Genomic DNA, 16201 nt, shown 5'->3' with positions numbered 1-16201 from the left:
AATTCTTGCAAACTGTTGGGGGATTTCTACCATGGGGAGCAGTATGCAAACATTTTGAATAATTAAAATAATAAGGTCCAGAGGAGGCTGTTGGTGGGAAGCTTAGCATCTTGAATGGCCTTATTAAGGATGGGCAGGGAAGGAAGGAAGCCGGTTTGAAAAGTTGGGGAAGTCCCTGAAGATGGGGCTAGAAGAGACTTTCCCAGGGCTGGTAGGAGCTGGTTTGGTGTGTTGGGGGTCTAAAAGACTTCTGGGTCTCCACTGAGGCCAATATGTCTTCGTTCAAACTCTTGGATAGCTATTTCCGAAGTGAACCTTCTCTAATAAATAAATGTAATAAAGACACCACACTGGCAAACCCCCCCCCCCTTCCAAATTCCCTTCTCTGCTTGGGGTATCAATAGGGATATCTGCAGGGCATGGTTGAAAAAGTCAAGATGGCGACTTCGATGGTGCAACATCGACACGCATAAAAAGCAGCCATCCATCTTGACTTTTTCAAGATGGGGGGGTTGACAGTGTAGTGTCCGTAAGGGCCCCCTGGGGATCAAAGCTAGCTGTGAATCTCTCTCCACGCCCCAAAAAGATGCCCCAGACAAGCCATATGGCTGGTTGTGTTGCACTGTTGCAACGGAGATTATTACTATTATTATTATTATTATTTTTGGTAAGGGGATACTTAGGAAGCCATCACCGGATAATTTCCTTAATAACGTTCCACCGCTGAAGACTTTAATGGCTTTGGAAAAAGAGTCCTCGTTTATCCAGGTCACCTGGATTTCTTCACAACAGCTGGACTATTTCAGGAACAGGCTTGCAGGAACAGGCTGAACCAGCTTGGTTCTTAAAGATATTTCGGCTCACCTGTCGCCTCAAATTACAAGAATAAAGTTCCTCCACCAGAAGGGTGAGAACTGACGGGTAGCAATGCCAGAGTCAGCTCAAAAAACAGAAAATAAAACAGTCCTGGTGCAGCAGTGTCCCCATCACACATCTATTTGGTGGCGGAGAAGAAGAGCCTTGATGGAAACCAAGTCCGTGTTCTTGGCCAAGAACTCAGGACGCACGAATGGAGTCCTTCCGAGCGTCGCATCCCCAAATGTATGGAACTGCTATCGTAATAATGTCTGCTCCCTCTTGTTGTAAGCCCTTTTTTCCAGACAGCTTTCCTCCAGCTCTCTCGTTCCCCACCCACCAGCTGATCTATCCTCGCCATCCTGTTGCGCTCTCTCTTTCACATGATAATGTCTCTGCCAGAAGAATTTGGCTCAGGAGTTAGAGCAAAAACGATATGAGTCAAGGGAGGGAGGGAGAAGGGCAGACTTCAAATCCTAGGGGATCCTGGGGAAAATGAAGTTTGCCTAGTGATATTGTGCCTAAGAAATGTTGGTGACTTATTGTGGTTCTTTTCTTTCTTTCCTTAAAAAAGCTGGTAAAATGTGGAGTAGACTTTTCTTTTTTAAGTGGATCCTGCTTCCCAGTGTCTCAAATGTGGGGGGAGGAAAAAAGGACTTTTGAGCGGTTCCAAGCGACGTATTTTTTGCAAATGGGAACCTCGGTGCCGGTCCTGCTGCATCTGAGGAAAAACCAAGTTTTTGCAAGTAGTTTCTAGGACCAGAGTTGCCAGCTGAAGGCCTAGAAACAAACAGGACCACGACTGGCTCCCGGCTTGGACAAACGACCGACAGTCTGAACACCTTCAGGAGTAAGAATGGTATGAAAATAAAGTTAATAATGGTCATAAATCATAGAATCCTGGAGTTGACTCCGAGGCCAGTAAGTCTGACCCCTAGAGATCCAAATTCAAGCATCTCAGAATTGCTCTGCATAAAGTCAAATCCTGCCGGGGTTTAACCGACACCGTCCCCCTCTTGGGGCCAGAATGACGAGCCCTACGTGATTGTTGGAAAAAGCATCTTGGTCAGCCCAGGCATGAAATGAACCCTTCGGTTAGGGCCACTCAGTTTTATTAAAGAGAGAATGATGAGAGGTTAGTCATGCTCCCTAAAGATACTTAGCTAGGATCAGTGCTGGAGATGAGATGGTCTTCCTTGAAGTATGAGGGATTTCAGCGGTAGCTTTGGTGACCGGTTGATAGTCCCCCAGGCCTTTCCTGTGTTACGTCCTTGGGGACTCGGCCAGCCTTTTTGTATCGCAAATCTTCTGCAACTTTCTACAAACCTTTTAGCTTGCAGCCGAAACCATTCTCTTAGAGATCTCAGTCTTCACCCTATTTCCTTCTTGGCAGCCTAAAATCTTCCCATCCGTTCTGATTTTCAGCTTTCCAGATGACCCCGTTTCTCCATAGGCTTCCTTTGTTTGCAACTTTACGCCTTCACTCCAGCCCTTTCTTCTGCAAAATTTCCCCGCTTGTCCTCCATGCATGCTCTCAAATGCTTGCCTTGCATTTCGGTGGCGTTAGAAATAATCTATTAAGGTATAATCCGTGAGTATTGCCAAACATCTGTGTTGCAAAAATTCGAATAAACCAAATTGTTACACCAATAAGGAGCGTAATGGTAGTTCATAATTCTGCTGGAACAGAAATCCATCACTGCTTTGAATAATTGGCTCCGCTGAGGGACGGTGGGGCGGGGGGGCGTGGATTCAAAAAAGTGTTTTTTTCCTGGAATTCAATCAGAATCGGCCTGCGTGAAACTTAAGACTGCTATTCCACGTACTCCGTTCTGAGATGATAGAGAACAGATCTGGGCCGCCTTCACTGCACCCCTTCCTAAGAGAAAAACACAATTATATCTCCCTTTGGTGATCTTTTCTCAAGGCTAAACCTATCCAATTCTCCCCATCTCTTCTTATAGGTCCTGGGTTTGGCCATCCTCAGTGCTGCCCCGCTGTGCCCCGGTTTGTCTGAACCCTTTGTTAAGCGTGGTACCCAGACACGGGGTCTGACCCGTGCAGAATAAAGTGGAATTATTATTTCTCGTTTTGGAAACTCTACTTCGGTTGAGGCAGCCTAAAACTGCCATTGTGCTGTGAGTTCCCACGTCAGACTGCTGACTCATAGTCGGCTTGTGATCAACTCCTATTCTAAGACCCTTTAACAGACGCCATTGCCAAGTCAGAGAGCTCCGAATTGTAAAACTTAGCATTTATCGCTATTCCATTCCATTCTGCTCTTTTCGGCTCGCTTCTCTAACCCATCAAAGCCATTTTGATATTCCCCCCCCCCCACATCTTCTAGATATCCCACCTCGTTTGGGGTCAGCCAGAGATGTGATAAGCTTTACTCCCATTTTTTTTCTTCTGAGCTATTAATAAACATTTGGACAAGCACTGGACCCCAAACCATAGAAAGGTGAAGAGAGTTTTAGCATTAGCTGCACCCACGCTGACTTTGTGCACAGCAACGGATAGAGAGATATAAAGAAACCAATTCTTTTTATTTATTCAGGGGAAAATATCGCAGTCTCGGAATTACCAATCGCGGGGAGGTTGGGAGGAGAAGCTTCTCCATATGAATGAGTGTAGTTGTGCTGTTTGCATGACATAAATGAGTTCAGGCAGGAGGGAGGGAGAAAGGCTTCCTGCCACACCACAGGACTTCCTCAGGGCCAAACCAAAAGTTCTCCCAGACCTGAGCAAGACCGCAATTTTGAGACAAAGAACCCGCAATGTCTGGTTTTGATCTGGCGATGTTGGGAGACCATCGCCTGATGGATCCTGGCAAAGCGGTGTCTGCTGGTGGCATTGCAAGAGAGAGACAGACAGACAGACAGACCAATGGAGCTGTCTTGACCTGGCATGTTGTGAGACCTACATGACTCCTGCCTCTGCTGAAAAAGAAAAATCCACCCGGAGTGCCATGTTTTTGCAACGCCGTGGCTTCCAGGTTGCAAAGGGTTGCCCGTCCACTGCCAGCAACCTGGAAAAATCCACGGTCTTATCAGCCTGGGAACCATCAGTGGTCCTGGATGGTCTGCAGGTTCCTCAGGACCGTGTGATGAAGTCCACAACTGTGGGATGCCATCGTTCCTGCTCCGACAGTGGTGTGACGTTGATTCAGTTGGCAAGAAAGGGCATGGCGATGAAAGCAGGAGATGGTCTCATTGATAGAAGGAGGGGCACTTGAGGGAAAGGGGAACGGACCTGGCACTTGGAGGATGGGACAGGGAGCTATTTTTGGTCTTTCGTGTGTTTCCAGTCGGAAAACAGAAGCAGAGAAAGGAGGCCAGGAAATTGGGGTTCACTCTTACGTTTCAAGAGTCGCTGTCTGTCCCAACAAAGGAGCAGGAAGCATCAACCCTGGCAATGTCTCCCAACCTTGGCGACTTGAAGAGGTATGGACTTCAACTTCCAGAATTCCCCAGCCAGCCTTGCTGGCTGGGGAATTCTGGGAGTTGAAGTCCACACCTCTTCAAGTCGCCAAGGTTGAGAAACACGGCTGCAGAGGATTGGTGTCCTTCATGGAAGAAAAGCTAAAGCGGTTGGGGGACATTTATTAAACAGATGGGTCCGATGGATGCAGAAGGGTGCAGAAATTCACAGCTGCATTGTTCCAACCCATCTATGGCTGTTTTCCAGGTTTTTTTGGGAGGGGGGAGTTTCTGCTTTGTGGTTTCTTTTTGGTTTGGTTTTGTGTCTTTGGCCCCCGCGAGCCAGGGGAGGCTAGCTTAATGGAGCAAAAAGCTTCTGCCCGGCTCCCATCTAACCTCTCCCAAAGTAGGTCTGAACTCCGGCTCGCTCGCCGTCCCTGTGCCAACAAAGATGGCTGGAGCGGCCATTGACTGAAAGCGCATTTTGCTGAGCCCCAAGCGCAGCCTAATTGCCCATTAGAGTGGATTGCCTCCCGCTTTGCATAAAGGGCTTTGGATAATAACCGAGGGCAGCGGGGAAAAAGCAGCCACGCGGGCAAACGCTTCCCCAAAGGCTCTTCGCAGGCCTGGCACCCTCGTTTAGGGAGTCCCCCCTCCCCGAATTATCTACCGAGCGAGCCTTCCTTGGCAAGGAAGCAAGGCCTCGGGGTGGGGGGCAATGTCCCCCTGGCCAGGGGTCACTCTTGACTCTCGGTGGGCGAGCCAGGCACCTCGGTCCCCGAAGATGTCTAAAAGGACACTTGCCTTCGTTTCCTCTCCCTTTAATTAAAACAAAGCATAGTTAACATGTTTTATTTTTATTTATATTTATTTGCATTTCAGATTTGTCCCCGCCCATCTCGGTGCAGCCTGACACTGGGCGGTTTACAGCAAAAACAGAATAAACACAAACTAAAGTAGATAAATGTGAATGAATGAATGAAAATATGCTACAAGAACAAGCTTCCTGTATCATTATGCTATACATACTATATACTGATTGCTCTCCAGACATCTTTCACCACCTCTCTCGCCTTCTCCTGCAAGTTGGCCTCAGCCCTGGGGGGCTCGGGGGGATCATACCCAGTGAAGCTGACTGGGCTTACCCTACTGGGGAGCACACGGGGCCAGGAGCGACCCAGGCATTAAGAGCCAAGGGGAGTTGGCAACCCGGGGAGAAATAGGATCATTGACCCGAGCCATAAGCGGGAGAGCCGGGGGGGGGGAATATCAGGAGGCGTCAGGGGGCACCTTCTCCAACAAACCATTTTTATTCAAAGGCCCCCCCCTTCTGCCGAACGGCCTCCCTCGAATCCCACCACCCTGGTTGGAGAGGACCCCGATTTTCGATTTTGCCAGCAGCCGCGAGCTGCGTTTCGGGGGGTGCATTTAGTAAACCACCATGAAGCCAACCACGCACGCGACCTAAACACTGGGCCAGTCTCGTCCTTTATCCCGGCCCAAGTTCCTGTTTAGTAATAATGTATTCAACTTGTATTTGTGTCAACGTGGCCTTCGGCAAAGGCCTTGCGCCTTCTCGGAGCTTGGCCCGATCCGGCTGGGGCGTCCTGCAAAACAGCATCCGACCTGCTACTCTCCAGAAACTTGGGCCACAAGGCTGAACCTTGGCCTCTGCCAAGCACGGGGTTTAGGTACTGATTATATTTAGGTCCTGCCACCATCAAATGATGCTCAGCGGTTTCGGTGCAGTGCATGCTGGGAGCGATGCTGAAAGAGGGCGATGCTGGGCATCTTGTTCGTTATCATGATTATTTGCAACCTAAAATTATTGGCATTTTAAGGGCGGGAGCCGCAGTTCCCTCAGGCGTATTTTGGCCACCGAACATGATCAGGGGACGAAAATGTGAATTTTCCCTTCATTCTGGAGTGCAAAGATGGAGATATTCAACATGGATGCTTAAAATCTTTGTATTTCTTCTCATGGACACACTGTAAGCATGGATGGCGGTCTATTCCTTATTATTATTCCCTCTTTTTTCTAATTTTGTCTTGATTGGATTTTCTTTTTAATTCTGAGGTATTATTCCCAGTTGTGTTAGTTTGGGGAGGGTTAACAGCTCTAGACTGCAAACCCCCAGCCGGCCATCAGGGGGCAGCAAGGAGCCACCGCCCTCTAGCTCTTTGGCGCCCTCTAGCGGATCTAGAGGTAAGTCTAGTTTCTCTTTTCCCCGATCAAAGTTATCCAATTAGATGAGCCGCAGCTCGTGATTGACAGGCTGCCTCCCGCCTCGCCCTCGACCCCCCCCTTCCCCACCAACCGCCGCTCGTTGTTTTCTTCCCCCGCCCAGCGCCTCGCAATTGCGCGCGAACTATCGTTCACGCGGCGACTGTTCCTCCCTGTCACTCGCACCTTCCTCCTCGCCTCTCACAGCCTCATCCTCCTGTCACTTATCAGAAACTGTTCCCGCCCATCGCCAGAAGCACCGCCTTACCTGACGGGACCGAGACTCCTCCTACCCTCAGCAACGGTTGCCACGCGGGCTCCAGCCGGGAGCTCCTCCCCCGAAGCCTGTATCGTTGATCCGTTGCCCGTGGAAACGTTGCTGAGGGGCGGAGTCCTGGGAGAGACCAAGCTCCTTTGCAGTTGGAGGGGGGACAGGTGCGAAGTTGGGAGCCGGGGAAGGAGGGGGGGCGTGCACGTGGAAGAAGGGGCGAGGAGGAGGTGGGAAGGGGGCTCGTCAAGCAGGGAGGGGCAGTGGAGGCGAAGGGAGCGTGACGGGGCGAGCAGCGCCTGCTGGGAAGACCCTGAGTGCAGGTGGAGTAGTGGTGAGAGCCGCCTTCTCCAACCTGGCGCTCCCCAGAGGTGCTGGGACTGCAGCTCCCACAATTCCTGGCGAGCCTGCCTGGTGCTGGCACTGCTGGGAGTTGCAATCCCCGCGCCTCTGCGGGCACAAGCAGGGGCTCCCTTTCCTTGCATGCTGCCTGGGTCAGGGGCTGGTGGAGGATGCTAAGGAGAGCCTCCAAAGAGGGGCTGGGGGTCTTGCATCCAGGAAAGGGATGGTGGATGGAAGCTGGAAAAGGGGGCCCCTGTGGGTCATTGGTTGGGGAATGGAAGGCACAGCTGGCCAGTGGGGTGAGGGAGGGAGGAGGTGGGGCTGCCTCCCTTCTCTGGCCCTTCCCCACCATTAGTTGTGAATTCAACTCATTCAACAGGTGTGTGGGGGGGGATGGATTTGCACACCAGCTAAGCCAAAATACAGTTCCCCTTGTCTGTGGGTCATAACTGACCCCAGATCATACTGGGTCATGTTGGAGAGAAAGGGAAAGGGCCATTTGAGGGAGCTGAAGAGCAGAGAGCTTGGCTCCCCTTTGCTTTCTACTCCTGCTTCCCCCCTGCCCTCCTTTTTACTACATTCCTTATCTTCACTGCAATGTTTATGACGTCTTGCAGAATTGTGCTGAAAGATGAGTGCCCGGCGGCGTGGCACGCCCGGCGAAAAGAAAGGCCGACGCAGCGCGGGACGTGGAGCAGCGGTGGCCGCCCAGAAGCAGGAAGTGCCCATTCAGCCGTTCATTCCTGATGAGCCTGCTGGTATTTTCACAAGCCGGGTTTTAGCTCCGTTTATGGATCCTGAATGTGCCACTGCTGAGTAGACCCCTGTGATCCCTCCCTTCAGGACGCCCTGATGCTTTTGAGTTTAGGCTGGTTCTTAGGCAGGGCTGCGTGGGTTTTGTGCTCATCAGATTCTGCCCCAGAAAATCAAATATTGTGGCGGGCATCACCCGCGTCGCCCACACGACACTGGGAACGCCGCTGGTGATAGCCACGGGGAGCCCTGTTCCTCGCTGCGGCCAGTCTGCTCAGCCCCCAAACGGTGCGTGGAAGCCCTCACTTTTCAAGCTGACTTTCCAGGCCCCAAAGCAAAACAGCTCAACCAGAACAGCTCAGAATGTGATGCCCGTCATTGTGCCATTTTCAGTTTTACATCCGATCCTTAATGCGCAGGCGCATCCTTTCTCATAGAGGGGCAGAAAGTTTGTGACAGTTGTTGGAAACCTGCACCCCAGTTGTGAAATGTCCTGCTGTTCCCCCCTCTTCCTTATAATCCCCTCCTTTGTTGGTGGGCGTAGGGCAAATTCTCCCAGGGGTCAGTAGTAAAAACTGCCCTGTTGAAGTAGGGCCCACTGCTTTTACGATCCCCATCACTCTTTCTCCTCCCTGTGATGTTTCAAACATTTCCAAAAATCCTGAGCCTAAACACCTGGGGCTGGAAGCCAACTTGTGTATGTGTGTGCCCAGGCACGTGGGTGGGCGTGCACACTCTTTGGAGTAACATGACACGGATATACACCTGTAGGTCTGTGCACGCATGCTGCCTTCAGCAAGCAGCCTCCTTATATGGATCAGGGCCACCGTCAACGAGCAGATGCAGATGAGTCAAACAGATGCAATTTCCTCTATAATTAGCCACATCATTTTGATTCAAGCATTTGGGTCTTCACATGAAAAAAAGAAATAAATTGCATCTGTTTGAAATTAATGCGGGTGATCAAGGGCAGTTCTGAAAGACATTTTCCCCCTCGCTTCCTCCTCCCATCTTGCCGGCGTAGAATCTGCACTTTGGGTGGTGGGTCTTTCCCCAGCTATCCCCCAGCTCTTTATATGTGGGGGGAATATGTGTATCTAAACTAATTCTGAGAGCCTCACCTGTTGCCTGGCTCCTGCGTGTTTCCACAGTAACTGGCCAGGATTTGCAGCGCTGCCCCTTCAGAGCTCCAGCAAGCTCTTAGTCCTGGCATCGCTGATACCTAATCCTGTACCCGTTACCATCTGGTGCAACAGGTGTGGAAACAAACGCCGCCTGAATCAGGAAACACAGCCCCAGTGCAGGCCTGGGAGCTGAAGCCACAGGGGGTTTGTGGCGTGCGGCAAGTGCCAGGCGCTTGATTATGGAAGGGGAAGCGGGAGAGCAGAGGAAGGGGAGCCGAGTGCGCAAGAAGCTCCGGTGCTAATGCAGGGGTGGAGACAGACCTCCCAGCCGGTTAGCAGGCAGCGTTCCCCCCCCTCTTCTGCTCGAGTGCCACATTATCTCCAGTTCTCCTTCCGATCCAATCCGTAGGAGAAAGGAAACAGCACGGTGGGAAGGCAGCGTGCCACTGCCCGTTCGGATGAGAATTCCCACATTGCCTGAAGGGAGAGTTAGGGCGTTAGTCCTGGGGGCGGGGGCTTCCTTGCTCAAATGTTGTTTGGAAGTTGGTCCCCCGAAAAGGCTGCCTGGCTGGGCTTCCCCTTTTTGCAAGATGCGGGAGGTTGGGATCCGATTGCCGAAGGAGGGAAGAATCCAACGGCAGGCAGCCTATCCGTAAGAGAGACGTTGGCTGTGGACCTGCTTACGATGCTCCAGGTGTCGATCCCAGGTGTCGATCGCACGCACAAGTGCATGCGCATATCCCAACAGTGCCTCTGGGCCTGGAAAGAGTAGAGACCCAGCCTGGCTATGCCAGCTGGAATCCCCCGCAGGGCGAGGAAGAGGCTGAGCTCCTCTCTCTGGACAGGAGCACAGAGGTGGCGCTGGCTGGCAACTTCAGCTTGGTCCGCAGCCTGCCTGCCGCTGTTACCTGGAAGAAGACCAGGAGGGCTGAAACTGGGGGCGAGTGGTCTGTGGCTGGAGATCTCAGGAAAGACCTTCTCCCTTCTCAAGCTGGGGCTCTCCCTTCTCCTGGCCTCTCCCTTTCCTTGCTTCTGTCCCTGCAGTGGGGAGGGACCTTGGCCCCCCAGGTTCCCAACAGTTGTTCTTCCATGTGGACTTCCTTGTGGCAAAATCCCACAATTAGTCTGGCTGGACACAGCTGGAGGGGAGGTCTCAGGGACCCGTGTCGTGGCCAGCGTTTGCCCTGTTCACCCTGGAAGCAGAGAAGGCACCTCCTGGACCAGAGTGTTGAAACCGGTGGCCATGCGTGTGAGGAGCGCCAAGCCAGCCTGTGTTCCGCTGCTCACGGAGAGATGGGGAAAGAGGCAGGGTTGGGCCCCCCTCGCTCATGCGTGTTTTTGCATGGAGCATCCGAGTCCTTTCCTCTGCTTTGCATGCTCACCTGTAGCCTGGCTCCCCTGCTGGCACCTGCGAAGAGAGTTGAGTGAAGAGGTGAGGGCCAGGCTGATTGTAAGAAGAGCAGCTGACACGCACACACCCCTTCACGCCGGTCGGATGATGGGAGCAGAAGGCCGAGGGAAGATGGATGCCCTTCGTCTTCCCATGCTGGCCCTGAGCTTTCGGGGAGGGGTTGCCTCCATCCGGCCTTTCTCGCCCTGGTGCTTGCCAACTGTCCTAGGGCTGGAAGTTGCTCGGGCTTTGGGTTCTAGTCCTGGGCATCTGGAAAATGCCAATTCCTACCCATTGGTGTCAACTCGAGGAAGGCGGGGAGGGGTCTGCAGAGGAGGCAACCCTTTCCCTTTTTACAAACCCCCCAAAAGGCCTGAAAGCCAGCCCCACCTTTTCTGCCACTACGATGTCATCGTCCCACCTCCAGCCCCAGAAGCCAAGGGGAAGAGAGGTGTGTCCCGCCCCCCCAGGCTCCCCACTGCCTGTACAAGTACCAGAAGACTCCCTGGTGAGCCTTCCTCGTCCCGCTGCTCTTTTGTCCCGTCAGCGCCGCGTGATGTGAGAGTCGCAGCGGGAATTTTGCCCATCGCCCTCTCAGGGTGCCGAGACTCCCTGCAGTGGGCCTGCTCATTGACTCCCCGACTTTGGCAGAAGATCCGGCAGTGCTGCCATAGGGGGAGCGTTGGGGGGATCCGCGGGAGGCCAGGCTACCCAGCCAGCCTCATTTCCATGCAGGGTTTCTGCCCCATGTGAGAGTCTGCAAGTTGCATTTTCATGCCTCCGGCGCTGAAATGTCTTGGTGGCCTCTACCCCCCCCCCCATTTCCTCTCCTCTGTCTCCTGCAAGCCCTCCTCTGCTCTGGGTAGGGTATATGGGGTGGGGGGAATTAGCTCTTCTGCAACTGCCGTTTTCAATAAGCATTAAGTGTTTTAGCGCATGACAACTTCTGACACAAAAGAAGGTTTATGGGGAAATGAATTGTAATTTAGTTTGACAACACCAAATGTTCTGAAGAAGAGTTGAGTTCTCTCTCCAAATTCCACAAGATTAAATTGAAAAAAGATAAATCTTGGGGGCTTTTCTGATATGCCAGCAAGAATCCACGCTTGGCCCTGGTTCCAGACACCTTGGTTAAAAATACACTTGTCCCTGAAAGATTTCCATGAGTTTTAGAAATCAGTTCACAATTTAAGCAGGGTTTTGTACGAGTGGGTGACCTAAGAGGCCATCAGACACTCTCTGTAGCTTATTTCTGAGGGGAAGTTTTAATTACAGTGGGAATTGGAGGGTGCCTATGTGAAACATGAGGAAGGCGCACTTGAGTTCAGATAGCTCGAGTGAGTGAGCCAGGCTGCTTCAGGGGAGGCAGATGTAGCCTTCCTTCTGTTTATATTCCATTTGCAACATCAATAATGCTCCACTGGGCAATACGTACAGTCAGCTCCCTTACCTCTTTTTTTTTTTAACCTCCAATTCTCCAAGGTAGCAAGTTTGCATGCCCTGCCACAGTGGCCCGCCAGGTCTCGCTTTTGCTCCAATTTTGCCCTTGCAGGAATAGGCAGCGGGGCTAAAAACAGGGTATTGATTTTAACTGAGGGTATCTGGACCCCAGCAACTGCTGAGCCCTTCTTGGCTGCCGTTTGGGACCGTTTTTGCAGTTGGAAACAACGCGGGCCGCTTGATTTTCTCTCCCTGGAGAGTGGGTGGTCTCTAGCCCGCTGCAGCTGACCGGGGCTCTCCCGGGCTAGTCGGGGGGCATTCCCAGCCCAGCCTCTGCCTTTATTCCTTCTTGCAGGGATGTTGGCATCCAGGTCTCGCCAGGTGTGCTCCTGGCCATGCCATGTAAGAGGGGCCGGATGCTCCCGTGGGCAAGGGCTGCCTGGGGTCTCCTCCTTCACCTGCCTGCTGATGCCAAGGCAGTGGCATGGTTGCCTCTGTGAAGTCGCCAGGAGCTGAGCCGCGCTCGAGGGCTCCCTTAGGCACTCTCCTTCTTTGCAAAGGAGACGGATCAGGAGAGGCTTCTTAGTGCTCCGTGGCAATGCCCACCCCCCCACATCCGAGAAGAGGGCCCCGGGCTGCTTCTGGACTGGGGGGAGGCTCGCCACTGGGGGAGGTTGGCGGGATCCTCCTGCCCCGTGGGAGGGTCTGGTTCTGAAACGGCCTGGCAGCTGCAGGGCCAGGGCAAGGGCAAGTAAAGGCAGGGGTGAACGTGATGCCTGGCCAGGAGGAGGCATCTCGGGTGGTTCGGGAGGGCAGAGTCTCTCGGCTCCTGCGGATGGCCGCCTTTCGTCTGATCCCTCGAGCACCTTTGGGGTCACAGGGTCTCCTGCTCCTTTAGACCAGCCTTCCGTAGCCTTTTCATCCTGGAGGAACCTTGAAATAATGTTCAGCTCTGGAGGAACCCTTGCATAAAAATCAGTCCATTGACAGCCCCTGGTAGGTTAAATGTAAACACCCCCCCCCCCAATTCATGACCTTGTGGAACGCTAGGCTTTGTTGGGCCCTTTGAGAGTTGCTGGGAATGACAAGGGGGGCACCTTGGTGGTCGTCCTCGGCCCCCGCGCTGTCTGTGCGCTCCTGATTCTCAGTTACTTGGTTAGATTTGCGCCCTGCCTTTCCTTCAGGTGCCCAGGAGGACATAGCCCTTCCTCCCTGTACCTTCCCCAAACGACAGACCTGTGAGGTAGGCTGGGCTAAAGAGAGAGGGATTGGCCCCTATTCCCCCAAGGGGGACTCAAACTCTGTCCCCCCATTCTTAGTCCAGGGTCTTCCCCACTACCCCACCCTGACCAGAGCCTTGTCTTTTCGCCCTCCCCCAGAGCAAGTTCCAGTTCTGCTCCTGGAAGAGCCGGAAGAGAGTCCGGTGGAGATTATCCTTCCTCCCAGCCTTGCGGAGCAAGAGGTGGACTTGGTAGGTGGGCCGGAAGCCGGCTTCCTGGCCTCTTCGCGGGGAAAGGTCTGGCCGCGGCTGGGGCCGGCCGGGTCTCTAGGAAGCAGGTAGAGACGCCCTTTTTGGAGCCCTCTCAGCCAGCAGGACCCAGCTAAACTCTGGGCACCAGGTAGGCAGCTGGGGATGTGGCCCCTCTGCCTCGGTGGCCGCGGCCGAAGCCCCGTTCCATCCAGGGTCCAGCAGCCCCAGACCAAGGTCCTGAGATGGGACCCTGTGGGGCGAGGCCGCTGTCAGAAGTCCTGGCGTGCCGCCCTGGCATCGAATCTGCTGGCCAGCGGTTTTGCAAAGGGGAGAGGGAGAGTCCCTTTTACGTGAGACGGGCGGCTATATAAATACGATAAATAAATAAAAGCCCTTCCCTATCAACAGGCAGTAGCTTGGATGTGCCGCGCCCCCCCCCCCTTCCTCCTCTAAGAGAAAACCCAGAGAACAAGGGCAGGCAGAAGGGGGAGGATTTCTGGTTGCAATCTTCCACAGTTCCGTTGCATTACGGCCCAGCACATCTGGCTCTGCACTTCCACACCAGATGCTGTGCTAATTTGATCCTGATTTCCCAGGTTTTCTTGGAGAAGCTCTTAGGAATAAGGGGAGGGGACTTGCTATATTTGGGGCAAAGGCTCCTCTCCTTTGAAAAATCCCTTTCCATCTTCACTGTCCCTGTCCTTAACTGACTTTCCCCCAGTTGCTTTTCCTCGAACAGCAAAGGACCACAATCTGCAGGAACCCTTTGCATCATCGGAACAAATTCGCCCTCCCGTCTCTCACTGAGGGCTGCTGTGGGGGTCCAGTTGAACTAGGGGGAGATGCAGTGGGACCAGCTTCCCCAGGCAGGCCCGGGGGCCTCCTAGGGGCATACTGGCTGGTTGCGCGGAGGCTGCGGGACCAGGCGCTGCCGGGCGCACCGGAAAACGTGTTCATTGCATTGCGTTGTTTTTTCTGATTTCAGTCGCAGCTCGTGTGGGTGTATGTGCGATCGGGATTAAGAGCACGCAGTGGGGAGAAGTTGATTCAAATCCTTCCAAGACTGCAACGCAGGGGGGAAACAATAGATCCTACCTCTCCCCAGGCTGTTTCCCCTCAGGGTGGCTGAGTTTCACTATCCTTGGAGTAGATTCCCCTGGAGAGGGATCTTAGAAGGGAAGGGAAGGAGGTGATAGACCCCTGACGCTGAATCAGGCCCAGTTTCCCGTAATAGCCTCCTCAATACCTGGAACAGTAGCAAGATTGGGTACAGTAGGTAATTTCTATTATGGGCAAGACACAAGGCCGTCCAATAAAAATTGCCCCCCTCTGAGGACAGAATAGCTTGGGTTGCTTTTCCCAAACTGTGGCCTTTCCCTTTCCCCCTCTGTGCAGAAACCCTGCCTCCAAAACCGGCTGGCCTTGTCTGGCCTCCGGAAAGAGATGTGGACGGAAGAGCATCTGGCCACCATGGACCAGTTCCTTAAGGATGTCACCAGGCCAATGCTCGTATTTTACATTGATGACTTCGCTGGATTGAAAGTGGAGCCTGTCATGCCCCATCAGGTTGGCATGCCCTGGGCCCTCCGAGGACGTCTCCATCTGGGAGGGGAAACGATAAAGGGGAGACCGAGTTTTCCTCAGTCGCCAGAAAAACGACAATACCAGACCAAATGGGTCCATCTAGGTTACTGTGCAGTCAACCAGATGCTTCCATAACGACCATCAGGAGGCCCTTCCCCGATGTTGCTCTCCAGCAATTGCTCTTCAGCGCCGTCCCTGGTGACTCTGTCTGGCTCTCATGAATAGTAGCCCCTGATCGTGAATCTTCTCTTAGTAGATGAGGGCTGAGTGAATTCCCTGCCTTGGAGTTCATTGCGGAAGATGGAGGACAGGTCCCCATGCCTGATCTTGGGCTTTTCAGAAGGTCTGAGGTGGTGATGGGAAGTCATGTTCTAGGCCCTCGTCCTCTGTCTTGACTTCAGTGTTCTCCCTGCAGGAGCAGAAACAGCTCACCTACTTCATCCGCCAAGAGAACGCAGAAATTACGGAGGAGAATTTCCACGAAGTGGTTCAGTTTGGGACTGTCCGGAAGCCCTACATAGATTCGCTGATGCGCATGCTCAACTCTATCTATTTGCCCCGGCTGTTTCGCAAAGCGTCCTGGCCAGAAAGCATAAAGAATGAATTTTTCTCAGAAATTTATCACTTCATGACCTCTCTCACAGGTAAGGTTCTCCCACTCTTCACATTGGGTCAACCTCCGTGCGCAGATTTGTTGGTACAGCTCTCAGCTCCCTGACGTTCCTCTTGCAGCCTGGTGCTTTTCATGCACGGTGGTTGTTACTGGCCTCTTGCCGCTGACTGGAGCAGATGGACGCAGGCCACGGTTCCAGGAAGGCCTGGGGATAACTCAGGGGCAGCCAGTCTTCTGTCTGCCTTCCAGATGATTGCAATAATTTGGGGTGTTTCACTTGAGGGGCGAGGAATGAGACGCAGGGGCCGTGGGGAGAAGCCCTGTCCTTCCCCCTCCAGGGCAGCCACGGACCAGCGAAAGGTCCTGTTCACAGACTCTCCTCCGCCCTCTCCGCCTCCAGACACGCGCTCCAAGATGAAGGGTCGCACCGTCCTCTACATCCCCATAGAGTCCCTCAACATCAGCGCAGAGGTGGCCATAAAGGACAAAGCCGTTGTTCAGCGTCTGGAGAGTGAGTGATGGGTCTTTGGGGAGCTGGGCCGGGTGGGGGGTAACCAGATCAGAAGAGGAGGAGGAGGAGGGCCATTGGGGAGGACTGCGGCGGGCGGGCAAGAGGAGTAAGCGAATTAACCCCAGCAGGAGATGAGCTGCGTCTCTCTCTCCCAATCTTGTCAGGCTGCGTGTGCGCGCGCAAGGTCCCGCCGTGGGGTTATTAGTC

General features: G+C 53.3%; 1 protein-coding gene across 1 annotated transcript in view; it reads left to right on the top strand.

Annotated features, from left to right (window-relative positions):
* Positions 1–7734: 7734 nt before the first annotated feature.
* Positions 7735–16201, top strand: part of DNAH2 (dynein axonemal heavy chain 2) — a 74611-nt gene continuing 66144 nt past the window's right edge. The window contains exons 1-5 of the mRNA XM_088142315.1: positions 7735–7866; positions 13195–13286; positions 14682–14852; positions 15286–15514; positions 15884–15994. Coding sequence (XP_087998441.1) covers positions 7740–7866; positions 13195–13286; positions 14682–14852; positions 15286–15514; positions 15884–15994 — 730 coding nt within the window. The 5' untranslated portion in view covers positions 7735–7739. The remainder of the gene's footprint in view (positions 7867–13194; positions 13287–14681; positions 14853–15285; positions 15515–15883; positions 15995–16201) is intronic.

This window comes from Python bivittatus, unplaced genomic scaffold, assembly GCF_059951505.1.
Source record: "Python bivittatus isolate LINGU-HERP-01145 unplaced genomic scaffold, Pbiv_v1 ctg000370_np1212, whole genome shotgun sequence".
Classification (NCBI taxonomy): domain Eukaryota; kingdom Metazoa; phylum Chordata; class Lepidosauria; order Squamata; family Pythonidae; genus Python; species Python bivittatus.
The sequence above is the reverse complement of the archived record's forward strand: the minus strand, read 5'-3'. Positions and strand labels throughout refer to the sequence as shown.